This window comes from Chanodichthys erythropterus, chromosome 6 (assembly GCF_024489055.1).
Source record: "Chanodichthys erythropterus isolate Z2021 chromosome 6, ASM2448905v1, whole genome shotgun sequence".
Taxonomy (NCBI): Eukaryota; Metazoa; Chordata; class Actinopteri; order Cypriniformes; family Xenocyprididae; genus Chanodichthys; species Chanodichthys erythropterus.
This window is the reverse complement of record NC_090226.1, coordinates 27,964,716-27,991,511: the sequence shown is the minus strand read 5'-3', so window position 1 is coordinate 27,991,511 and position 26,796 is coordinate 27,964,716. Positions and strand designations below refer to the sequence as shown.

Below are 26,796 nucleotides of genomic sequence, written 5' to 3'. Positions count from 1 at the left end.
TAAGCCACTATATTTAAACCAGCTCTTAAAACATATTTGGAATAGCTATCCAACCTGTTGCAATATTCGGCTATTTGAGAATGTTAGCACTGGGCCTACTTGTATTGTTTTATTTATTGGAATTATCGCTTCTGCTTTCAATTGCAAGTCACTCGAATAAACACACATGCTTTAGTATCAAAAGCATCCGTATAGGTGAAAAAATCACGTTTGAATCATAGTTTCAAAAAATAAATATATTTTTTATTTTAATAAATATATTTAATTATTTTAGCAAGACTAAAAGCAGCGCTTCACACGTTTTGAAGGGATAATTTGCACCAGAGACACGTGGGGGAAGGGGCCTTTTTAATATCAGTTGTTGATGGGAGATAATCCCACGACTGGCAATTCGCGACTTTTGTTTCTTTGTGCTAAAACAAAGAGCTGGGGAGTCGCCCTTATGTGCTGACGACACATTCAGCCGCGCGTATGTATGTACTCAACTTACAAAACACAAGATATGTGCTAATGTAATCACACAAATAGGCGCTAATTGCCCTACAGTGAGCGTGCAACTTCGTGCGTCTCAAAGCGTGACCACAATCTGCCCCCGTACTTGTCCCTATGACTTGTCCATTGATGACATGGTGAAATAATAATAGCCTAATAATACAAAGATGAAGAATATTTAAATTTAAGCGCGAGCGTCATATGTCACATGTTATTGAAAAATAGGCAAATTTTGGGGGAATGACACTTTTTGTATGGCAGACATTTTGTGGTTATGTTTAGCAATTTTATTTTAAGATAACATTATACACTGCAAAGAAACTGTAGCCTACAGTTATTGGACACTTTGCAAACAACATTTCTTAAATTTTCTCGGCTATATGAAGTCGTATCATGCTAGATTTTTTATATGAAAAAGCGAAAAAACCATTCTAAAAAAAATGCAATTTTATGTGCGGCTGTTTTCTTTGGCAATGTTGATGTTTTGTGTGTGTGTGTGTTTTCATTGAATACAGAGGGGAAAACTGTAGGCATATTACAGTTTTTCTTAGTCGCTTTGGTACATTTCTCAGATCAGAATTGAAATTCTCAAAACTACCTGTTCAATTCTCACATCATTGTGTCACTTGTGCACATCAAAAAAGCAGTTTCTCACTTCTTTGAACAAGTTGCAAATGCTTTGGTACATCCATGCAAATGATTATGTACAATTCTCTGTTGTTTCCTACATTATCAGTTGCTTATGTCATGTTGATCAAAATGTATTATATTGGGTCTCTGTTGAATAGTCTCACGCCCACAACATTTAGGCACAAGCTCATAGCATAAGTCTTTACATGCAAAATGGTTGAACAAGTTATCATAATATGTCAAGCATATTTCTATACTTTCTATATTTCCATTAGACTTTTTTCTAAATCTGTCCTGAATTGGTAAATTGCTCCCAGGTGAATCTTGACGACATGACATGACTCAATAACGACATGACTCAATGACTCAATGACATGTTCTGTCAATAAAATACAGTACAAACAGTAAGAGAGTAAATTTGAATATTTTCCATTCTCTTGTAATTACACTCACACATACACTAAGATGTAACTTATAATTGACAATAATTGTCATCAAAACTTTAGCCATAGTTTCCATCAGAACGTCCCTCCAGAGTAAACGGTTATATTGAGAACATGACTAAACAATTTGACTGTCTTATCCGTACACAATGACACAAGGACTTCTCATTCTGATGGCACTGACATGTTCATTGACACAGATATTTACTTTTGAGAGATGAACTAAGGATTTTGAGTAAGAGAGTGGCTTTTGCAGGTTATCCATGGTGTTTTGCTATTTGTACAAATTGTTTTGAGAAATGCACTTACTGTTTTGCAAATTGTGAGTTTGATTCGAGAAATGTACCAAAGCGACTGAGAAAAACTGTAAAAGGAAAGCAAAGTAATTTCAAATTTAGCCAATACTGCCACCTTCCGGAGAAGTTATAGTAAAACAAGGAGATGAATAGTCACCCAGCAATCTTACAGCCTTTTTGTGTTAAATTAAAAGTATTTTTCGAAATATTCCATGTAGTTCATGTAGTTTACGGCTATGTTGCTATGGGGAAATGGAAAATTTGGATCTCATCTCTGTTCATAGCTACAGTAACACTTGTCATTTTTATAGAAAGTAGCCTATATTTAACCATTTAAATCCCAAAAGGGTATTTTTAAAAACTCTTTAAACAAGAGTAGCCTATAATTGCATATTGCAATTCATGATCATGGTAAATATTAATTTGGGATATAATCACTTTCGCCAAGCATGTTGAATTTATGATAAACAAATAAGAACCCAATGACATCGAAGGACCAACGGTACGGTGTACATCCTGAAGGGATCACGCAGTTACAATAACAATACAGACATTTTAAATGCTAGGGGGGATATAAATAAAATTAGTGGAATACATTAAAAACATGCTTGCAAAACTCTAATAGCTTTTTGTTTCTTTGAGGGTAATAGACTCAATATAATATTCCAATATAATATAATATAATAATTTTTAAATGCTATAAAACTTTTTTTTTTTTTTACTTGAAAATTACATTTATGGATATGCAATTTGGCCATTAAAAAAAAAAAAAAAAAAAAAAAAAAAAAAAATTAAGTGCCACTCTGTTTATCATTGGAGTTTACAATAATGCCTAAAAGAACATATTTCCACTATAAAATAACATTTCCATCAACATTTTCAAAAAAAAAAAAAAAAAAAAAAAAAAAGAAAGAAAAGGGCAGTGCCAAAATAAGCGAACAGTTGTCTCCGGCCACTGCTTGCAAAAGCTACAGTTTACGTCTATATCTTTTTTTAAATTTAATTAAAAAATGTTTAGCAGGGTATATTCTATGGAGAAGCTTGAAAAAACACGTCTTTAACCTTTTTTTGTTAAAAGCCAAACATTTCCAATCAACATCCCTCATAAATTGACACAACATCCTTCTGGAAAATAGCTCCTATTGATCTACTACAATTATTGCAGGAGAAACATATTTTACCTACAGGGGAGTGATTTGGTGAGAGGCATGGAAGTTGCTGATAATTAACTCTTACAAAAATGTAGCCTAGCATTTAGATTTAGCGCTTGTCCGCGTCTTTGTTATCGCGACAATCCATCACTGCGCATGCGCTTGGACTATAAAACGCGTGTTCGCCTGCTAGTTCTTCCCACTTCCTTCCCCTGTCTTCAAGGTAAGCAGTATTTATTTCTGCTCATTCATCTATGAGAAGTGTCTATAAAAGCAAATTCTGTAAAGTTATTGGAAAATACGCATTGTTTAAATTGTATGGATTAAAAAAAAAAAAAAAAGAGAACTGGAATTAGGGATTTTTGTGTAGTGTTGCTGACCACGTGGCTCATTTCCGTTGCTTGACTGATTAAAATATTGTAACGTTTACTCGCATATAACATAAACAAAGTGCACGAACACATGCTGTTAATGAGTCTATATTGTTTCATTGTAGCTGGATACCGGTCGTTATTTCAGTTTCTTTGTAGCAAATTACTTGTAATTGCCCAATTCTATATCCATATACTTGATTCACTTCCCTTTGTTTTACAGTATGTGGGCTGTTGGGAAAATTGAGCTTTTCTCTCGTGCATACTCTGATCTTGGTGAGTTCAGATTCACACTAGACTCTACTTTAAAACATGCAATGGAAGCAATGATGACTAATTTTTTTCCCCAGCAGATCGACTCTGTTGACTTTGAAAAAATAAAATAAGCCAAATGAACTGAGCAACCAGACAATTAGACTAGAGAAATTCAAGTTGTTGGTTTTTAAGGTAATTGACCTTTTACTACCCCTTCCCCACAGACCACGCTGAAAACCAAATGGATAACGTCACGTTCATCAGGCTTTGTTTCATAAGTCCTACACCCACTCAAACGGGTAAGACTGAACATGTTCATGGGACACTGAGTTTTTCATTTACCTGGTGCACATGATGACTGACCTTTTTTCCCCAGCAGATCGACTCTGTTGACTTAATTTTTAAAACAAAATAAGCCAAGTGAACTGAGCAAACCAGACTGTTGCAGCAACTAGATATTAAAGGTTTACTTTAAGGCAATTTACCTTTTATTACTCCCTTCCCCACAGATCATGCAGAACCAAATGGATAACTTCAAAATCAGGCTTCGTTTCACAAGTCTTACACCGAATCAAACTGGTAAGGCTGAATATTGAGACCCTGTTTGCCATTTTACCCGGTGCATATGATGACTGATCTTTTTTCCCCAGCAGATCGATAGTGTTGAGAAATGCTCTAATCTTTAAGCCAATTTATCTGAAACACCATCATGCTTAATTGGCATACAAAGTTAGAGGTGCTTTTGTTCTTAAGTATTTTTCTTTGTCCCTTTCAAAAGGAAGAATGTAATTCAAGACGACCTTGACATAAGTGACCCTTGATGGACGGCAGCAACATGTGAAGGTATATATTTTTATTATTTATTTTTTTTCTTCCCCTTCTGCGTGTCTAACTTCAGTAATTTTTTAGATTGAGTCTTATGGTTTCTTGTATACTTCTAGGGCTCTGAAAGATTTGTACCCAAAGGCCCTTCAGTGCCAAACCTACATGGAGAAGCGGGTGAAGTACATAATGGCTTTCTGCAAAGCAGCCCACATTTACCAATGATGGAGAAAAACCTATGACTCAATTTTATTTTTTTTTTTTTTTTTAAATGAAACTGTTACCTTTTTTTAATTCTGAGCTCCTAGTGTTCCAGGATGCTGTTTGACTAGTTTAAATGAATTGAACCAGTTTACTTTACTTTTTCCCCTTACTGTTTGTACTTGTTACGTTTTTCAATAAACTCAAATATCAACCGTTTTTATTTTTATATATTAATGTATGACTTTCTCTCAGCCTCTCATACTCTTATGATTTATATGGCACATTAATAACAAGCAGTTAATGGGTTAGTTCACCCAAAAATGAAAATTCTCATTTATTACTCCCCTGTACGACCTTTTGTTAATCTTCAGAACACAAATTAAGATATTTTAGTTGAAATCCAACCGCTCCGTGAGGCCTCCATAGCGAGCAATGGACACTTCCTCTCTCAGGATCCATAAAGGTACTAAAAACATTTAAATCTGTTCATGTGAGTACAGTGGTTCAATATTATAAAGCAAGAATATTTTTGTAGTGCCAAAAAAAATAACCTAAATAACGACTTATTTAGTGATGGCTGATTTCAAAACTGCTTCAGGAAGCAATGAGCACAGATAAATCAGTGTGTTGAATCTGCTGTTCAGAGCACCAAAGTCACGTGATTTCAGCTGTTGGCAGTTTGACAAGCGAGCTGAATCGCGATTCGATAGATTCATTTGTGCTCCGATGCTTCATGAAGCAGTGTTTTTTTTTTTTTTTTTGGCGCTCAAAATATTCTCATCTCTTTATAATATTATTGAACCACTGTACTCTCATGAACCAATTTAAATATGTTTTAGTACCTTTATGGATCTTGAGAGAGGAAGTGTCCATTTCTCCCTATGGAGGCTTCACAGAGCGATCAGATTTCAACTAAAATATCTTAATTTGTGTTCTGAAGATTGAGGAAGGTCTTACGGGTGTGGAACGGCATGAGGATGAGTAATGACAGAATTTTCATTTTTGGGTGAACTAACCCTTTAAGTAAAATTAATGGTTTGTGACCTAAGCCAAGTGGTATTTTTTTTTTTTTTGCCATTTAAAACTCTTTATTTTCAAATTGAGCCAAATGAGTTCTACATGCAACAAAAGTCAGTCAGATCCTCCAACTACCACACGTGCTTTAAAGTATTTTGCTAGCTGAAGCCAATAATGACACTGATGCATCTGCAAACTAAAGGCACCCACACACACACGATAATCAGGGATTCTGGGCCCAGTTCTCCCCATCCAACAATCCTAGTCACATTTGTCTTGATTGTTCTACAGATTCTCATCAGATTTTTCTGTGGTGTTAAGAGTGATTGTATCTGCTTTGTAAGATCAGGTCGCACCAATCTCAAATTGTAAATATCCAACATCATAAATCCTGTTGAGTGTGTGAGATTCCGCAAGGACAAACGTGCACGTACTGTTGATGGTCATGTGGAACAAAATGATACAAAATCAGAAAGCAAGTTGCCAATGCCACACATTTTCTGCAAAAAGCAGTATAAACATTATTGCCATTTCTTCTAGCCGGTCTTCGGCTACGTTTGCCTACTCAAGTCATGTTTGACTGTGAGAGATTGTGTGTTGTGCTGTCTTGCTCACATCGTGGCACTTCACACACCATAGGAACAAAACTTAAAGGGTTAGTTCAGCTAAAAACTAAACTTCTGTCATTTACTCACCATTTAACGTTCATCTCGCACATCAGTTATGATAAATGAAAGCTCAAGCAGGTTTGCTTGACGTATGCGAGAACCAATGAGGTTCATTCTCGTGCGTTAAGAGGCACATTTGAGATTCAGCAAGAGGTTTGTTCTTGCATATCAAGCAGGTTCAGTTGCGCTGTTTATGTTCACTGATCAATATTTATGTGAGAATAAAAGCCTAAATTAAATCTCTTCATATAAAGCGATCATGTCTCTTCAAAAAATTTGGACAAAACCACTCAATTCATATGGATTAGTTTTCTATCATGTTTATGAAGCATGAATGTGAGTAAATTATGACAGAATTTTCATTTTTGGGTGAACAATCCCTTAAATCTATGATTTTTTTTTCTTTATCATATTTGTGGTCTCTCACATTCACAATCTGGTAAGATTTTAAAAATCTTTTAGTGTGAGCCTACCTTAGTGTGGTGCATGATACTCCAAGTCAATGTTTATTCCTAACCTTGAGAGCAAGCCTCGATGCATTTCACACTGACATTTTTATTTAAAACAAAAACTAATTTCCATATGCTCTGTCCTCATTTGATTCAAAGAAAGTTAAAGCAATATTAACCATACACACTTCTGTACAAAATATACAGACGTCTTGTAAGACGTTGGATAAGACTATGTATAAGACTTAAAGACATCCCGCACTAAAAATAACCATTAAAAGAAATCCGCCCAATCATTATGTATTTTGTCTGTAGTTATCTTCACTGTAACAGCCATGTATTATGATCCAAATAACCTGAAAGAAATGACAAAGCACACACAGAACACTATTACACAGTAACAACTCTCTAAAAACAGCTTTCAATATTGCATAAACATTTTTTTTTGACAGCATGAAAGTAGAAACAACAAAATGTTTACAGTCGAGTCAATACTTACAAAATCATGCAAAACATCATGAAAATGTTCCAAAGGGCAATGAATATGCGAAAGTACCGTAGACTCAGCAAAAACTCTCTGATGTTGTCACCTTAAGGCAAATAATGCATAATAAAAGTCAAATATGATCAAGGGCTTCTTGGGGAAAAGAAAAAAAAAATCTTGTGGCAGAAATGCAGCATCTTTTATTATATTTAATTTATTTCATAATATTCTAGTTTTTATATTACTTTTTACAACATAGACCACTCAACACTTTTGTTGTATGTGATGGGCATTTTTTTCCCCGCACACACACACACACACACACACACACACATAACTATCTATGCACATATATACATATATACACATGTGACCCTGAACCACAAAACCAGTCATAAGTCGCACGGGTATATTTGTAGCAATAGCCAACAATACATTGTATGGGTCAAAATGATCGATTTTCTTTAATGCCAAAAAAATCATTAGGATATTAAGTAAAGATCATGTTCCATGAAAATATTTTGTAAATTTCATACCATAAATATATCAAATAAATTATTTTAGTGAGTGGATATGCATTGCTAAGGACTTCATTTGGACAACTTTAAATGTGATTCTCTCAATATTTTGATTTATTATTTTTTTTCCAGTCCAGATTTTCAACTTTCAGATGATGTATAAGTCTCAGTTTCAAAAAATTGACTCTTTTGACTGGTTTTGAGGTCCAGGGTCACACACATATATATATATATATACATATATATATATATATATAATGTGTATATATATATATATAATGTGTATATATATATATATACACATTATATATATATATATATATATATATATGTGTATATATATATATATATATATATATATATATATATATAATGTGTATATATATATATATATATATATATATATATACACATTATATATATATATATATATATATATATATATATATATACACACATTATATATATATATATATATATATATATATACACACATTATATATATATATATATATATATATATACATACACACACTATATATATATATATATATATATATATATATACACACATTATATATATATATATATATATATATATACACACACACATTATATATATATATATATATATATATACACACACACATTATATATATATATATATATATATACACACACACATTATATATATATATATATATATATACACACACACATTATATATATATATATATATATACACACACACATTATATATATATATATATATATATACACACACACATTATATATATATATATATATATATATACACACACACATTATATATATATATATATATATATATATATATATATATATATATATATATATATATATACACACGTATATACATATATACACACACATTATATATATATATATATATATATATACACACACACATTATATATATATATATATATATATATATATACACACATATATACATATATACACACACATTATATATATATATATATATATATATACATATATATATATACACACATATATACATATATATATATATACATATATATATATACACATATATACATATATATATATATATATATATATATATATATGATAATGTTTACACTTTAAGGTAAATAAATACAAAAAAAAATTATTAACTATAGAACAACGCATGTTGAGTGGATTATTATTAAGTGAATTATTAATATTTCAATAACATTTTAGCAATAAATTAACTATTACTTCATAGTGCAACGTTAATGTATTGCTGTTACCAGTGCTGGATGATCCAGACTCATCGCCAAAGCCTTGAGACTGTGTTTCCCTCTTCTTTCTGCGCAAAGATACCACACATATTAACAAGCAATCCTTCAAACTAAAACTGTAAGATGACTTTTGTGTCTTTACTCACAGTTTAAAGTTAAGCACAGCGCCAGCGTTCATGAGCAGAGTGCTGAAAACGGAAGAAGATGTGTGACGTGGACAGAAAAACAAACGTCTGTTACACTGTGACATTCATATACTAGACATATGAACATCACAGATAACTTTCTATTTTATAAAAACTTTTCCTGCATTAATAAAAAGAGTGAAATTTACCCCAAAATTAGAATATCTCCGATCATTTTGGACAAGTATATCCGCCTCGGTTCGTCCTCTTCTTTGATCTTTGTGTAAGTACAATATAAGTCTTTAGATCATCATCGCCACCTGACGGCTGAAATAGAACACGACAATTCTGTTCCTGAACACTCTAAAAGCTGCATCGTCCTCAACCCCTGGCCATGCAGGGAACCAGTGTGACCAAATGTTTTCTGCCATTTTTCCTGCCGGTGCAATCAAAATTTTGTTAGCAGTCGAGTTGGCGCGACCACCACAACGTTGCCCAATATTAAATGGTAAACGAAATAAAAGCGGAACGAAACTACGCTACTCATTTGTGCTTCACGGACCGTTTATCAGTTCGCACCAATAACATATATATTTATGACATAAAATACATAATTTATTTTTCCTGAAACAACATATCCATCAACAAATCGCGGTAACGGTGTATGATGATTAGCAGCGATGGGATAAACGAACCTTTTCATAGTTTCGAATCAACAAAATGATTCACTGTTCCGAAGCGTTCGAAAAGACACACGCTGGTGACCCCTGCTGGTCAGAACATTGTAAATACAACAAAAACTCAGGCCAAACATGGATAAAAGTACCTTTTACAAACCCATTGCAAATGTTTTATTGAAAGTAAAATCTATCAAATGCAATTAACTTATCATCTAGTAAGATTAAATATCAAGTGTCTATGTAATATGTGTTCTTTTATCAAATTTCAGGGCTGGTTTTGTTTGTTCAATGGATGGCTCAGCTAAATAAGAGACTACAAGTGACTATTAACTATTATTCCTGTAAACACTTCTTGTTCAGTGGTTTGCTACTGAGGGTGTCCATGGTACAAAATGCATTACATTTACTACATAATTTACTACATGGCACAAACTGATTGGCTCAGCTGATTTTGCAACCAAAGAGCTTGCTTGATCAACATTTAAATAGTCTGGTTCAGTTCCTGCAGTGCGCTGTTAGATCTCCTCTGAAACCCCCAACCTCCCCCAGCTCCACTTGTTTAGATCTGCTTCTGGATTTATGTAGCAGATTCCAGATGCTCCACAAACAGAAGAATGATTCCAGGAGGGTGGTGGAGCAGAAGAGGATCAGGGTAGGGATGGAGAGCCAGGCCCCTGAGTAAGCCTGGGGGCGAGGGCGGAGCTGGCAATCACCAAGGCAGAGCAAAGGAGCAGGTGACTACCAAGATAGAGCTTAAGACCACGGTGGAGTCGGCGGAGCTGAAGACCATGGTGGAACTAAAGACCATTGTGGAGCTAAAGACCATGGTGGAACTGGCAGAGCTGAACACCATGGTGGAGCTGAACAACATAGTGGAACTGGCTGAGCTGAAGAACATGGTGGAGCTAAAGAATATGGTTGAACTGGTGGACCTGAAGACCATGGTGAAACCGGCGGAGCTGAAGACCATTGTGGAGCTTTAGACAATGGTGGAACTGGCAGAGTTGAAGACCATGGTGGAGCTGAAGACCATGGTGGAGCTGAACAACATGGTGGAGCTGAAGACCATGGTGGAATTGAAGAACATGGTGGAGCTGAAAAACATGGTGGAACTGGTGGAACTGAAGACCATGGCGGAGCTTAAGACCAAGGCAGAGCTGAAGACCATGTCAGAGCTGAAGACCATGGTGGAGCTGAGGAAAATGGTGGAAACGGCAGAGCTGAAGACCATAGTGAGGCCGGCGGAACAGAGAAAGAGAGTCTAGAGAGTTCAGGGACGGCTTTAGTGGCCATGATAGGGGGCACAGAGAATCCAGAGATGGCCTCTATGGCCAGGGCCGGCACGTACCTATAGGCAAACTAAGCAGCTGCCAAGGGTGACACCACAGTCAGGGTAGAAAGAAAGAGATTTAATATTTAATTGCATTTAATGTAAAGTTTTTTAAACATTATCATTTTATGACTCTAGACATTACTTTGTGAAGACTGTGGCATAATACAGTGACAGTTTTTTTACCCATGTCAAAACAGTAGTCGTGTGTGTGGTTCTAGTGTTAATATTAAATGCAACCGCTAGTACATAATACCACTGTACTAGTGTTTGCGTTATGCTTTTTTACATTGAAGAATGGAAAAAAAATCAGAAAACATGCCTATGTATGCTTTTATTTTGGTTGCAATTTCATCAACAAAATCTTTCACAAGCATCTTAAAAATGTTTAATTGTGAGTATGAAGTGGGGGTGGCACGACTATGTTTTGCCTAGAGTGGCAGATAGGGCAGGCAGAGGGTTCAGAGATGGCCTCCTTGACTGTGACAGGAGGAGCTGCAGAAGGTCTCACTGCCTCAGGAGGAACTGTGTGTGTGTGACCTAAACACACAAAATGGCGGTAGCCATCACAGGCAGTACAGATGACAGTGAAAGGACCTCCAAGCATGCTGGACTTGGGACCACAGGACTTGCAAGTGCTGAGATCTCTGGACTTGGGACTACCAAACTTGGGACCACGAGACTTGGTGCGCTGGGAACACTGGATTTGGGAATTGCTATGGAAACTTAACAAGGGTAACTATAGAAACAAACAAGGCAGCTATGGAAATAAACTAAACGCTGGAAGTGAAAGAATATGCTTCAAAATAAGAGTCCTTAATCACGAAACAGAGTTTTTGTTTTTGGAGTTTGGAGACAACAACAACAAAAATCACCATCCCCATCTAATTAAATGTACCATTATGTTTGTTTTTTTGTTTTTTTTTAACTGTCATGTTTATCAACTTTCATAATTACATCTGGGTTCAAGTCAAAACTCAAGTATAAAAACCTCTGTCATATTTTAATGCATGCTCCAAAGTCCGGAGCTGGTTCAATCTACTGAAGGTATTTTTCCGCAGTGATAATACCCAGCCATGGCCTGACGGAAAGCTTTATAAATGATTGAGTTTTGAGAGCATATCAGCCCACCACCTCTGTCAGCCTGACCACCGTCTCTGTTCAAGTCCCCCAGACATGTCCACTGGTCTTTGAAAGCATAAGACACACACCACTTAGAATGATCCTCGTAGCTTCTGAACATCTGAGGTCCAGGGAGACAAACTCTGTTAATGTTCATCACATGCCGGGGAAGTGAGCAGTTAGAGGGGAGTCGATGTGCCTGGTGCAGCCATGATTCCACCAGCAGATCTGTCCCTAATGCTTGAGCTACCCAACCTGTGTAAATATCTGTAGAGAATGTTTGACATTTAGCATGGAATTAGTGTCTTATTATCCTGAAACTCTGTTTTATTCTAAAAGAATAGTTCATCTAAAACTTTTCACCCAAAAATGCTGTCATCATTTACCCTCATAATGTAAGAGGTAACACTTTACTTAAAGCCTTTATATATAATGCATAATAAAAGTATTTTAATGCAATTATTATGCCTTGTAATGCACCTTATAATGCATATGGTCTCATGAATAATTGTAACCACAGTTTTGATTTTACAACAACCGTGTTGCATTATACCTTATTTCAGTTTTAGTTTTTTTAAGGTTTAAATTTAGTATATGATTTATATTTAACAGCTTTGTTTATATGCAAATATCTCTAAACATATTTCTGTTAAATTAATATGTGTATATAGCATGATGTTGAGTAGTGTAACATTGTAGTAATATACTGTCTACAAGAATGTATGTGAATGAAACAACTCCAGAAATCATGAAAGGTTGAACTTGAGTTTTGTACATGGTTACATAATAAATGTAAATAGTTGCTTACGTATGGTGATGTACTTTGGAATAATGTAATGTCAATAAACTGCTATGTTGGGCCACCGGTCTAAATATGCAGAAGATTTTTGAATTTTAGAGCTCTCACCATCCACATAGTTGTGTGATTTGGCAAAACTGAAAAAAGTTTGTCCTCCAACTGATTTCAGCTTCTGCAGACTCTTCCTGTTTTTCAAGGCTGGTGTTTTACCATCACAAATTTGTGCCATTTCTGCAATATCTGGGCGAAATGCCACAGGGACAGAGCAGTTGTACATACGTGGATTAAGATATGCTAACTGCCATGCTGTTAAGAGAGAGGAATACTTATTTCAGACTTGTGAGCACTAAATGATACCACTCTTTAAATCAAACAAATCTTATATGTGACCCTGGACCACAAAACCAGTCATAAGTGTCAATTTTTTGAAATTGAGGTTTATACATCATCTGAAAGCTAAATAAATAAGGAGAATATTTGGCTGAGATACAGCTATTTGAAAATCTGTAATCTGAGGGTGCAAAAAAATAAAAAATATTGAGAAAATCGCCTTTAAAGTTGTCCAAATGAAGTCCTTAGCAATCTATATTATATACAAACATATTTTTTTTATATATTTACAGTAAGAAATTTACAAAATATCTTCATAGAACATGATCTTTACTTAATATCCTAATGATTTTAGGCTATTGCTACAAATATATACCCGTGCGGCTTGGTTTTGTGGTCCAGGGTCACATATAATAAGCATTGCATGTGCTCACATATTTGAGGGAACTGTGTATAGTTGTATGTAATACAGAGCAGAGTCTGGCCGTAATATTTTCCTGTTGTTGGGTAACTGTAATTTCTCTCTGGAAATGGGGGAAAATGAGGAACACTGTGTGTGAGCCAAAATCCCTGAGACTGGTCAAACATCAGCACTCCTGCAGAAATCATACACATGGCAATACAGTTAGTCGTAAATCGTCATGTACATCTTTACATGTTTCATCTAGCTCAAAACCTTGTTTCTCCATAACTGATTACTCACATGGACCAAGCAAATCTGAAAACTACTATTTTAATGTTAGTAAAACAAAAGAGAGCTGGAGTGAATTTGAATTTGGATTTAAGTCAATAAATTAAGTCTATGAAAAACAAAAGAAGTATTTTTAAAAAAATGTTAGCATGTTGTTGCATGATGTTGCCTGGGTATTTAATGAGTTACTTAAAGTCTTCCTGTAGTCAACAATTTTAACCCTTAAAACTCATCTTTGATCACCAAAATGACATATTTAAACATTTTTTTCCTGTTTTTCTCCATGCCTTAAAATTGCTTGAATGTAACTCTACACCCTTGCTTCATTTTGTGTACGTGCATCTATGAATATGCTAATTAGCCCCACCTCCACTCACTTGCACAAGCTCAGAGATCCACTCGGTCAACTTACTGAGGTCAACGCTGCTCAATGGTATCACTTTTTACAACGTCAGACGTCATGGCGGTAATTAATATGATTAGCCTTTTGCTTGACTTCCTTATCAAACAGCTGCTAATAATGTGTTGCTAAAGCTACACAAACCATATTCCCATTTGCCATCTCAGAGTCAGACAGCTGCCTTTTAAAAATCAGCATCCTTAGAAATGCTTTGAACAACTTAGAACGTCAGTGGAGAAAGGCATATAGTTCATCATAACATCGTAATATACATCATAACAACTTTACTAAATCTATCTGATTTTTCATATCAACAGAAAAAATATAACGGGATAACCTGGCTTCTCTTGAGACTCCACTGCTTCAGAGCAGTCATAGTTAATGATATGCTAAAGCCCGCCGGCACACTGACACGACTGGTTACACAGTAGTTCGTGACTTCACAAACACCATCGATTTCAAACCGTGTTTTTGAAACCATCTTTAGATCACTGCAGTTTTAAAGTGAAAATGCTCAGCAATGGTGATGACTTATAAATTTGCACATGGTTTGTCTCAAAGCATATTAAAAACACCACATAGGCATACACACATAATTAAAAACTTGTTTTTCACCACAGGGAGACTTTAAGTTGGTTTTGAGAATGTGCAAAGAGTAAGAATATATCTGTCATGACAACTTTCAGAGTGTTTGGCATGGTTTGGATATGACAATGTTTATGTTTGGTCTTGGTGGAATAGATCTGCTACACTGCTGCTGCTGCTGCTATTCATACACAGACATGTTGCTGCTGTACAATAGCATACATGAATTACCCATGGCAGATATATGCAGGTGGAGCTGGGGAAAGTGGAGGGTATCTGAAAGCGTGCTGCAAACTGCTACAGCACATGCTTACTATTTGAAGGTGTAGCAGTGAGCTCACTGGCTACTGATACAACAGGAACCAATCAGCTGTGCTCTATAGAGCATTATATGAATGCAGATTGACTTAAGGACCTATCAGCCTGTGCCATCTAGACTTTCATGACTGAACTTTGTATTCATTTATTGCAATAATGCCAACTTGCTTTAGAAGACTGATGTAAAAAAAAAAGTAAAAGAAAATGTAAAAAAAAAAAAAAAAAAAAAAAAAACATTGTGCTAAACAATTTATGACATTTTGTCAAAAACTCAACTTAACAGGTATTCCCTTTGTGCCATAACTCTGAATGAGTTGAGACAGGTCAGTATTAAGTGACAAACATCCAAACTCTAAAATTGTTTTTGGAGTCTGTAAATACACTCCTGTCCTGTTCAAAAGTTTGGGGTTAGTATGATATTTTCAATCAATACTTTTATTCAGCAAGGATGCATTAAAGATAAAATGCCTTTATATTGTTACAAAGATTTCTATATAAAATAAATGGTGTTCTTTTAAACTTTTTATTCATAAAAGAATCCTGAAAAACATTTTCATGGTTTCCACTAAAATATTAAGCAGTAAAACTGTTTTTACATTAATGATACAAATAAATGTTTCTTGAGCACCAAATAAGCATATTAGAATGATTTCTAAGTTGATTAGATCAATTCAGCTTTGCCATTACAGGAATGAATTATATTTTAAAATAGAAAACAGTGTTTTTATTGTAATGATATCTCTCTCTCTCTGTCTCTGTTTTTTTTTTTACTGTATTTTAAGACAATTCTTTCAAATCTTACTGTCTCCAAACCTTTGAAATGTGGAGTATATGTTTACTGTATATGTTGCCACCTGAAAGGGTTAGTTCACCCAAAAATGAAAATAATGTCATTTATCATTTATATACTCACCCTCATGCTGTTCCACACCGGTAAGACCTTCGTTCATCTGCGGAACACAAATAAGATATTTTTGTTGAAATCTGATGGCTCAGTGAGGCCTCCATAGCCAGCAATGACATTTCCTCTCTCAAGATCCATGTACTAAAAACATATTTAAATCAGTCCATGTAAGTACAGCGGTTCAATATTAATATTATAAAGCGACAAGAATATTTTTGGTGCGCCAAAAAAACAAAATAACGACTTATATAGTGATGGCCAATTTCAAAACACTGCTTCAGGAAGCTTTGGAGCGTTATGATATATTCTAAAAAATACAAAAATATTCTCGTCGCTTTATAATATTAATATTGAACCACTGTACTCACATGAACTGATTTAAATATGTTGTTAGTACATTAATGGATCGTGAGAGAGGAAATGTCATTACTGGCTATGCAGGCCTCGCTGAGCCATTAGATTTCAACAAAAATATCTTAATTTGTGTTCCGAAGACGAACAAAGGTCTTATGGGTGTGGAACAGCATTAGGGTGAGTAATAAATGACATTATTTAAATTTTTGGGTGAACTAACCCTTTAGCACGTTATTAGTGAGTATTTACATAAATGTACCTTTTGTATGTCCATACTTGCTTGGGTACTTCAGCTCTGGTGGTGCGTCATTGTAAAGCATATAGACTGAGCTGTTGGACTGAAAAGTGAAAGTACAGTAATCTGTGTGCAGTACAGTGTCTATACAGTGCATGCACAATACAGTATAACACCAGTGAAAAAATTAAAAGATTATGTCTCTTAATAAACTTTTGAAACAAGCATTAGGAACAGCAAAGAGCAATGGATGAGGATTGTAATTAGTATTCAAAGAGCTTCTTACTGTATATCCAGAGTAAAGCTGTGTCAGTGTTCTGCCTACAGCTCCTTTACTGCTGTTGACTGTATGTTTACTCATCTGAAAATCCATGACGGACGGATCCAGATACATGTAATCTACTCCACTTCCCTTAACTTCCATCTTGTAAATGGGAAGTTTGTAAATAACAAACCTTTTAAAATAATATAAGAGAGTTACAATAGCAAAACAGTAGTAAAACATTGCTGTACATAACACTTTATAGAGAATAATAATAAGATCAATGTCAACAACAACTATCAAATTCGTTATCATAAACTAAGCCTAAAGCAAAGATTTGAACCTACCAGTCAACCGGCTGGCCATCCTCATTTAAGCAGGATATCACTGCCTCTGAGAAACTGATCCAAATCATCCAGATACACACACAGAGTTGAAACAACATGAACATTTCAGTTTGTGATTCAAAGCGAATCAAACATTTCCTGTTTAAAATAAAACAGAGAAAGCTGTTTTCACTAGTATTCCAAGCTGACAAATCAAAAAAGCTGCTCTAATGTAAGAAAGAGGAAGTTTGTCTCATGACCGATATCATGCAGCTGTAATCTCGAGACAGAGAAGCAGTATTCAGTAGTTTTCTCTGCTTATGGAAGAGACTGGGAAAGTCTGTTTGTTTAGAAATGTATAATCAGAAATTTGGCTGTTCTAGAGTTCATCACTGACAGTGTTGGGAGAAAAGTTACATTATTGCATTAAGAAGTAACTAATTACGTTACTTAAGTTACTTTTTATGAAAAGTAATGTGTTACGTTACTTTTGCGTTACTTTTTCTCACCTGAGCTGGGCTTGCTTGTTTGTTTTCACACCAAAAATTAAATAAGCCTCAGGCTGAAGGAAATGCACATTTACTAGGGGTGTGACGAGATCTCGTGGCACGAGATCTCGCGAGACTAATATGTGACGAGATTTCTCGTCGAGGCGAAAAGTAGTCTTGTGATGTTGCCATGAGTGTTAGAATGATTAGGAAAGAATATGCCACCGCTTCGTTTACATTACGCCTCCACTGTCGTTTTGCTTTGTATTTAAATAAAAAACATTTAATTCAGTTGGAAAACGGTTGCCACCACTCCATATTTACAGAGTTACGCGCGATCGCTAAAAGTGAAAGTAAACGCGATTGAATACCCCGCATTTTGAAAGCGCTCCCTGATGAATACAGATATCTCTCAATATGAAAGCTATTTTAGGCTGGGCAGTGTAGATGTAACCATCTCTTAGCTCTGTATCAAAGAAAAATTTGGTCTTATTTGCACTTTGGTTGCACTTATTGTGAAGTGTTACCATAAAAAATGAATAACAGTTTTCTCTTAAAGGGGTACTTCACCCCTGGAAAGATGAATGTGTATTTAAAATTGGTCATTTATGTAGTAGAAATGCATTTATGTAGTGAAAATATTTTTGAATTTGGAGCTTTCTAGACTGAGAAAAGGCAGAAAATGTATTTTTGACTAATGTGGATGAAAGACAACAACTCCCAGAATGCACTTGTTTTGCTGTCCTTGCGAGGCCACGCTCAAACCACGCCTATCGGTTACAGGCGGCATTACCAGGAAAATTCAAACAACTAGGCTTGCTTTGTTACATATTAATTCTATAAATCGTGAGTTAGTTCATAAATTTACAGCGAAATGGTGCTAAATTGCTTTGTACCTGGATGTACACCCAAAACCAGGAAAGGACAAGTAAGTTTCCATCATTGTCCGATTAAGTTAAAGATTTGGAGCGATGTAAACAGTGGCTGCGGGCTATCAAACACCCGAAGTTTGGAGATGACACCATTATAGAAAACCTAAAAAAACGCAGAATATGTAGTCTCCATTTCAAGCACGAGGACTACGAACCAAATATCTTTGCAAATAAGAGAACCATTCTGAAGGACACCGCGATACCATCGATATTCACTTCCCCAGAGAACGAACAGCCTGGGCCCGGTTTTTCAAAAGTAATCCACTAAGATTTTGGATAACGGATTGGATCAAATCTTGAAAATGTGTTTTTCAAAAGAAAAAACGGATTACATAATCAGATTAGATCACGTAATCCAATCTTGGTTTTGATCCGGATCAAACCTTTAGTTCGGGTTTTTCAGAGCTTTTTTGTAGGATTTGGATCACTTTGATCCAAAAAAACAGGATTATCCTGATCCCAACAGGGGGTAGGATTTCAAGGTGGATTCCAGGAGGAAAATGTAGTAAAACTTTAAAACCAGTCAAAAAATACAACATTTTTATCATGTAATATACATACACATTTTTATCTTGCTCTTGATTAGTTTAACTGTTAAAGTAATAAATTAAATGCAGACATTAGTCTACATATTTAGCCTTTCGGTAACCTACTCTAAAGTAAAAAGAAATTTTGGAGCCATAAAACAATCCCTAAACAGCTGTAAATAAAAAACAAAACAAAAATATATTTAATTCAAAACCCATATTCTTTCTATCAACATGTCCCTTTAGGGCCTCCGTAGAGCACTGGAAATCCAGATTTGGTGATCCTGAAAAGTTCCTATCCGGATCAGAATGATCCAATCCGATGTTGCTTTAAAAAACTGGCTCCAAAAGTAAGCTGGATTACGTGATCACGGATCGCAAAAAAAGGATCACTAAATCCGGATCAATTTTATCCGGATCAAACCTTTTGAAAAACCGGGCCCTGGGAATCTGGTACTAAGCGTATTCGCCTAGAGGTAAGACTCACTGATACTAGACTGATAACACAGTAGCCTATATGTAGTGTTGTAGGTAGCAGTAAAACTGCAAACTTAGCAAAGTAACGTTAGATAGACAATTACATATAAGTTGCATATAAGTTGACTGTTATCAAAGTAAAGCCACTGTTCTGTAAAACTGAGTTAGTCTATTTATCTATATATGCTAACGTTACCACAAAAGCCTGTTGCTGTATTGGTTGAGATGACTGCAGAGATCGATAAATTTGTGAGATGAACCACTGATGTAGTGCAGACAAAATAAAGTTAATTACTGTAAGCTTAAAAATATAATTGACACCCACCCAAATCTTTGATCTATGTCCGTGAGTAACCTCAAACGTGCATATGTAACTTATGGGCGTGGTGAAAAAATGCGGAACTACCTGCTATTACTGGCAGTAGTTTTAAGCCTCTGGCCAAAAAAGCCTCCGATGAAGCAAAATGACGATTTTTGCGTCATCGGAAGCTTTTTTTTTACAGAATAAAAATGCATAAATCTCTCATCTCGGGCTGATATGAAGGGGGAAAGCACGGTAATTCGAAAATTATAGTGGTATTCTACTAATACAAAGCTTAATGCTAAATCCTGAAGTAACCCTTTAATCTTATTAAGCACAAACAGTAAGGTTTCATTTGTGAAAATATTTCATTTGTTAACATTAGTTAATGCACTGTGAACTATCATGAACTAACAATGAATGACTGTTTTTATTAACTGTAGCAAATATATTGCTCATTGTTAGTTGATGTTGGTTAATACATTAATGTTAATGAGACCTTATTGTAAAGTGTTACCATTTTTATTCTTACTGTTTTATTTCTATAAGTTTGTGGAAAGGAGTTCAGTTAGGAGGTCAAAAGTTGTAGAAACTTATAAATCATGTACAGCAAGGTCTGAAGGGACTGAAATCATACAGGAGAGAAGTCAGTTTGTGGCAAAACCTTTTACAGTGCTTTAGTATTGTTTTCTTTTACTGCATATGATAATTCATACTAAGAAAGTAGAACTGAAATGACATTCATTAAGATGATTAGTTAAAACATTTCAAATACACCTGCAGAATATTTTTTCTAGTCATGTATTTCGCCATTGAGGATTTCTTAAAAATAGTGTGTAAAAATCTTGTCTCGTCTCGTGAACTCAATCTCGAGTCTCGTCTCGTGAGATACCTGTCTCGTCACACCCCTAATATTTACGCCTGGGTTCACTATTTATGCCATTTACCATTCTGGATTCGCAAGTTCTAATGCCCATTCAGTTTGAATGGTTAATGGTAAAACAAACTTAGCTTGCTGTCCTCGAAGGAAGCTTGAACCTGAGGCTTGGCTCGAGTTCCGAGTTAAACCCCCTATAACAGTACTGCGTAGAGCGATAACAAGAGAAATAGAGGAGGAGTTGGGGAGGAGGAGGGATGCTGGAAGAATTGTCTCTGGGATGATGCAGTGACCGATGCTTATATACGCTCGTAATGATAATTGACAGGACTGAATATTTAGGCTCCGCCCGAACTTACGTTTGGAACTACATTTAAAGAAGAATAGGATACAAGGAAGGAAGGAAGGAAGTTCAACACTCATATTTCTAAATTTAATCTAAAGTAATTTTTGCTTATTAGTATGGTTGAATTAGATCATTGAAGGTCAGCAACAAAGACATTGGTAAATAAAGTGAGATTAAATGCATAAACAATATTTGTGTAATTTAATATAGTAAATTATTACAGGTTTGCATAAAATTCTGAGATTGCATTTCACTGTTTTTATTAATTTTGAGGAATACTGAATGTTTTCGTGCAAGTGAGATGAGTAAATGCATGTTCACATTTAGTTTAGAACTACCATACCCTTCACGTTCACACAGCGCACACAATACCTTTGCACTTTATTTCTCTCAACATGGGGACAAGAGAGCTGTCAGTCAATAAATGTGAAAAAGTAACTTGAATTACTTATTTTAAAAAAAAATAACTTGGATATTTTGTTGTAAATTGAAAAAGTAATGTGACATTTTACTAGTTACTTGAAAAAGTAATCTGATTATGTAACTCAAGTAATGAGTTACCCCCAACATTGATCACTAAACTATGTAAATTAAGGTAAATTAATAAGTAGATATTTGTTGAACTTTGGTTGAGGGGTGATGGGAGAACAGTGGGCCAGATGATATGTTGGGTTATAGATGGGTGGAGAAGGACGTGACTGTGGTCACTGTGTAAATTGAAGAGGACAGGGGTAGAGGAGAGAGGTGGCTTGTTTTGGAAGATTACCAGCAAATCAGAATCTCTGTACAGATTATGGAGGTGGGGCATCATTGAGCATTTGGACCCACTACAAATCAAAAACCTCCTCCAACTGTTGGTGCAGGCAGCAGTGACTCCATTTACAGTCATGGCCACTACCTCAAGTCAGGTAAATAAATTCAATGTTATTCATACTGTAGATGTGTGGATGTGTCATGCCAGCCTCTTTCATAAAAAGCTTTTCAGCTACATTTTTATTCAATAACATGTCCCATGTAGAATGTGGAGTTTGTGAGGACCGGTTATGGGAAGAATATGGTTAAAGTTCTTCACATCTGCCGTGAAGGGGCTCATCACCACATTACTGAGCTGACTGCAAATGTTCAGTTAACCCTGAAGACCCACAAAGACTATCTGACAGGAGACAACTCTGATATCATCCCCACTGACACAATCAAAAACACTGTCCATGGTCTCGCCAAAATAAAAGGAGTAAGTATTTTTGTTTGTTTATTTTAGCTCCTATAAGTGACTTGATTTATAGCTACATATTTATTTTTTCTCTCAAATATAGACAGAAACAAAATAAAAGGGTAGTATGGGGATCAATTCTCACTTTTAACTAGTTGCTTATTAGCTTAGATATTGGCTCTTTATTATTACTTATAAAGCACATATTAATGCCTTCTTCTGCATGACCATATTCTACATCCCTAAATCCTACCCCATACCTAAACTTAAACACTACAATAACTACCTTACTAACTATTAATAAGCAGTAAATAAGAGTTTGAATAGACATAGTTAATAGTGAATTTGTGCTCCCCATACCAAAGTGTAAAAAAAAAAAAAAAAAAAAATTGATGAAGACAAATATTTAATATGACTGAATCAACTTGATTTCATTAGGTTACACTAATAGATCATTTTAGTATATTTGTTTTTTATGTTTATAAATGTTTAGTAAATCAACTTAATCATCTTAATAATGTTTTGTTGTTTTAAGACATGACTCTATAAGAATATCTCTGCTCTTGCAGATCAAGACTATTGAGGGCTTTGCCCTGGATATCTGTGAACATTTCCTCACAGCATTCAATCATGTCACAAGAGTGAGGGTCACCATTGATGAAGTCCCCTGGAAGAGACTGGAAAAGGTGTTGTGTTACTGCTAAAGCAGACTATATACAATGGCTTCCAAAAATGATTTAGATATTTATATTTATATTTAATAATTTAGCAGACACTTTAATTCAAATAACTTACAAATGAGGAATATCACAAGCAATTTATTATACAAAAGTCAACAAGTACTGCAAAACCACAAGAGTAAACTAGAGTAGTACCAAAGTTAGAGAAGTTCAGAGATTTTATATATATATATATATATATATATATATATATATATATATATATATAATATGATCTCCTCATCCAGTTCAAAATGTCTGAATCGCAAGCAGAAATAAATACAAGCTGGGATGGTGGGTTGCAAAGTTAGAAGGACAGTTAGAGCCGTGTATATAGAAAATTCTGTTTGCTTTTATTACTGGGCCCAGTGATGTAGTCTAATATAGATAAGAGCAGGGGACTAAGCACTGAACCCTGAGGCACCCCGGGGTAAGCTAACATAGCTTTGGACACTTTGGTTGTTTGCAGAACCAGTACAGATTTAATGTGATAAGTAGTAACTCTGCACCTGTGTGAACTTAAATGGAACTTCCTACATCCACTAAGAATTATCTTGACACCAAGAAATTACCAACAAAAGAGGTCAATTTTTCAGAAAAGCTGTAGCACTGAATTGTTTGCAGATGCCGTTTGGTAAATGTTTGATTTATATTATCGATTCGGTCCCACTTTATATTAAGTGGCCTTAACTACTATGTACTTGCATTTAAATCAATCATTTGATACAATGCACTTATTGTGTAAATACATGTTTTTACATTGTACTTATATTTTAAAAACACCTAAATGTAATTACATCTGTAATTAATTTCTGTAATTACATTTATAATTACACTGTTGACCCATCCCTTACACCTTACCCCTACACCTACCCATACCACCAAAGCTTTCCCTAACCTTACCCGTATCCCACCTCAATAGCAGTGTTTTGCAATTTAATATGAACCCAATAAGTACATTGTACTTATTTTTTGATGTAAGTACATAGTAGTTAAGGCCACTTAATATATAGTGGGACCATTGATTCTTATCAAATTAATTTGTTTGAAATACAATTATTATTATTTTTTTAATTTCCATAATATTATGAATGTGTGTTTAACAGAATGGAGTCGAACACACACATGCTTTTATCCACTGCCCTGAGGCCTGGCATTTCTGTGAGGTCGAACAACATCTAAATAGTGAGTAAAAATTAGATTCTGAACTAGTGATGGCGGTCTGAAAGAAAACAATTGAGGAAAGAATATTGTTACTGTATTTGTGCAAATGAGTGTTTAAATTTATTTCTCTCAGTGACTCCAGTGATTCACAGCGGTCTAAAAGATATGAAGGTACTAAAAACTACTCAGTCTGGATTTGAGGGCTTTCTGCGGGACCGTTTCACCACTCTGACAGAGGCTAAGGACAGATTCTTCTGTACTTCAGTTTATGCAAGATGGCGCTACAACACTCATGTGAACGTGCCATTTGATGCTGCATGGTAAATGCAAAACTTTTAGACATGCCAACAAAATGCAAAACTTTTAGACATACTGTGATACATGTTATGTGTCATATACATACTGTACAATGAAAATGTCCTTGTAGGAAAACTGTTAAGGCCACCATCATTCAGAAGTTTGCGGGACCCTATGATCGTGGGGAATACTCTCCTTCTGTTCAGAAAACTCTGTATGATACACAACTTCTGGTACTTGACAGAATTCCACAGGCAAGTTAAACTGGTTTCAGTTTTGTGTGACTTTTGTTAGTGGTGTTTGCTAAGGTAAGTACTGTTTATACCTGGGGTTAGTGATTTGAACAAAGCCCTAAACCTATGCATTAGCTTGAGTGGCTTTCTGATTTATTACGTTACTCATTTATATACACTAGCTATTAATATACTTAAAAGCAAATGTTTTTATGACATTTTCTCAATTATGTCTTGTCATCAATTGAATTCAATAGGTTGAGGAAATCGAGATAATTATGCCGAATCAGCATTATTTTGTCATTGACATGACAAAAATAGGACTCTCAAACAAGGATGAGGTGAGTGATAAACAATCGTGGAAAAAAAGGCCTGTCTCACACACAGGTTATCAGTTCAGAATATACTTCTGTATTGACAGAACAAAGTTCAGACTTTTTAGGCTCTGACAAAATCAGACTACTCTTAAAATGACTTTATTGCCAAATATCTACAAACCACACAAAAAGGCGCATGAGGAGTATGTTTTGTTATCCCAACTTAAGAGCATGAAGGGTATGTGGAGTTTTGCTTCGTATTTATATTTCGATTTATATCTCACATTATGTTGTTGTGCTTTCATTTCAGGTTTATCTTCCTCTCGATAATCCAGCAGGAAACATCACAGGCACTGTGTGCAGAAAACCACGAGCCAAAATGTAAAGACTTGACAACATTCAAACTAGACATCTCATAAACACAAAACAAATAAAATCTATAAAGCAATCTAACATGATTATCTGTCTAAACATTAAACAAACTTAATGTTTTTTTTGTTTTTGTTTTTTTTTACAAATAGATTTTGTGTAATCACACAAGCAAAATACATTTTAAAAATATAAAAATGTTGAAATGAAAACATCCTTCTATTCATGGAAAAATATGAATAAATGAAAACTGTGGGTTAATAAACAGTGTTTTCATCTTTATAACATCTTTTTTTAAATACATTTCTATAGTTATCAGAGTTATGTTCTTCATAAGTAATTAAAATAGGCAAATTTGTAAAATTTTATATTTGAGATGAAAGGTGTTTACAGCAGTGGTTCTGGAGTACCCCCAACTGAATAACAATCATTATTAAAGGGATAGTTCACCCAAAAATGAAAATTTGATGTTTATCTGCTTACCCCCAGCACATCCAAGATGTAGGTGACTTTGTTTCTGCAACCGTTGCCATCTGTCTCAAATAATGCGAGTGAATGGGAACACAATCAATATGAGTCGAAAAAACATGCATAGACAAATCCAAATTAAACCCTGCGGCTCGTGACGACACATTGATGTGCTACCAAACAGTATTTATATCATTTGTTACCTCTAAAACACCACAATGTCCAACTGCGTTCAGCACTCGGTTAGTGAGGTCTGATTGCGCTCTGACAACGGCAGTGATGTCTCGTGCTTATACTTCAATGAGTGAGAGGCATATAAATACTGTTCGGTTTCTCGCACAAACCGAATGTTTCGTGTCTTAGGACATCAATGTGTCATCACGAGCCGCAGGGTTTAATTTGGATTTGTCTATGCAAGTTTTTTCAACTCCTATTGATAGAGTTCCCATTCACTCGCATTATTTGACTGACAGACGGTTGGAGTTAAAAATCATCATTTGCGTTCTACTGAAGAAACAAAG

The 26,796-nt window shown here is 34.9% G+C and overlaps 3 protein-coding genes, 1 long non-coding RNA gene and 2 other non-coding genes across 6 annotated transcripts; 4 read left to right on the top strand and 2 right to left on the bottom strand.

Annotated features, from left to right (window-relative positions):
• Positions 1-3,189: 3,189 nt before the first annotated feature.
• LOC137021182 (uncharacterized) lies at positions 3,190-4,900 on the top strand. Its single transcript, XR_010895295.1, has 6 exons — positions 3,190-3,235; positions 3,607-3,659; positions 3,863-3,937; positions 4,148-4,217; positions 4,417-4,481; positions 4,580-4,900. It is a non-coding gene; the product is annotated as an uncharacterized lncRNA (long non-coding RNA).
• On the top strand, positions 3,980-4,068 carry LOC137021901 (small nucleolar SNORD12/SNORD106). Its single transcript, XR_010895392.1, has one exon. It is a non-coding gene; the product is annotated as a small nucleolar SNORD12/SNORD106 (small nucleolar RNA).
• LOC137021900 (small nucleolar SNORD12/SNORD106) lies at positions 4,257-4,344 on the top strand. The gene has a single exon (XR_010895391.1). It is a non-coding gene; the product is annotated as a small nucleolar SNORD12/SNORD106 (small nucleolar RNA).
• Positions 4,901-6,884: 1,984 nt separating the features above from the next.
• Positions 6,885-9,536, bottom strand: smim7 (small integral membrane protein 7). The gene is made up of 5 exons (XM_067388543.1): positions 9,424-9,536; positions 9,236-9,277; positions 9,099-9,157; positions 7,298-7,388; positions 6,885-7,154 (listed from the first exon to the last, which is right to left on the bottom strand). The coding sequence occupies exons 1-5, from the start codon at positions 9,447-9,449 to the stop codon at positions 7,139-7,141; spliced, it is 234 nt and encodes a 77-aa protein (XP_067244644.1). The 5' UTR covers positions 9,450-9,536; the 3' UTR covers positions 6,885-7,138.
• A 1,904-nt stretch (positions 9,537-11,440) lies between these two features.
• Positions 11,441-17,812, bottom strand: dnase2b (deoxyribonuclease II beta). The gene is made up of 6 exons (XM_067388542.1): positions 17,572-17,812; positions 17,249-17,417; positions 16,987-17,065; positions 13,910-14,071; positions 13,254-13,451; positions 11,441-12,613 (listed from the first exon to the last, which is right to left on the bottom strand). Exons 1-6 carry the CDS (start codon positions 17,673-17,675, stop codon positions 12,258-12,260), a joined length of 1,068 nt encoding a protein of 355 aa, XP_067244643.1. The 5' UTR covers positions 17,676-17,812; the 3' UTR covers positions 11,441-12,257.
• uox (urate oxidase) lies at positions 14,129-26,640 on the top strand. Its single transcript, XM_067388541.1, has 9 exons — positions 14,129-14,632; positions 22,289-22,406; positions 22,517-22,729; positions 23,278-23,394; positions 24,534-24,612; positions 24,725-24,911; positions 25,019-25,142; positions 25,379-25,462; positions 25,749-26,640. Exons 1-9 carry the CDS (start codon positions 14,511-14,513, stop codon positions 25,821-25,823), a joined length of 1,119 nt encoding a protein of 372 aa, XP_067244642.1. The 5' UTR covers positions 14,129-14,510; the 3' UTR covers positions 25,824-26,640.
• Positions 26,641-26,796: the final 156 nt, after the last annotated feature.

What these genes read in the sequence shown, in the direction of transcription:
- smim7 (XM_067388543.1), bottom strand. Translation starts at nt 9,449, where the DNA reads ATGATCGGAGATATTCTAATTTTGGG. An exon ending in GCTGTGCTTAACTTTAAACT is followed by an intron (nt 9,158 to 9,235) that starts GTGAGTAAAGAC and finishes ATCTTTGCGCAG; the next exon opens with AAAGAAGAGGGAAACACAGT. An exon ending in GTCTGGATCATCCAGCACTG is followed by an intron (nt 7,389 to 9,098) that starts GTAACAGCAATA and finishes ATTTGCCTTAAG; the next exon opens with GTGACAACATCAGAGAGTTT.
- uox (XM_067388541.1), top strand. Translation starts at nt 14,511, where the DNA reads ATGAATATGCTAATTAGCCCCACCTCCACTCACTTGCACAAGCTCAGA. An exon ending in GTCTCGCCAAAATAAAAGGA is followed by an intron (nt 22,730 to 23,277) that starts GTAAGTATTTTT and finishes CTGCTCTTGCAG; the next exon opens with ATCAAGACTATTGAGGGCTT. An exon ending in TACTTGACAGAATTCCACAG is followed by an intron (nt 25,143 to 25,378) that starts GCAAGTTAAACT and finishes TGAATTCAATAG; the next exon opens with GTTGAGGAAATCGAGATAAT.
- dnase2b (XM_067388542.1), bottom strand. Translation starts at nt 17,675, where the DNA reads ATGTTCATGTTGTTTCAACTCTGTGTGTGTATCTGGATGATTTGGATC. An exon ending in GATGGCCAGCCGGTTGACTG is followed by an intron (nt 17,418 to 17,571) that starts GTAGGTTCAAAT and finishes TTATTTTAAAAG; the next exon opens with GTTTGTTATTTACAAACTTC. An exon ending in TACACAGTTCCCTCAAATAT is followed by an intron (nt 13,452 to 13,909) that starts GTGAGCACATGC and finishes CTCTCTTAACAG; the next exon opens with CATGGCAGTTAGCATATCTT.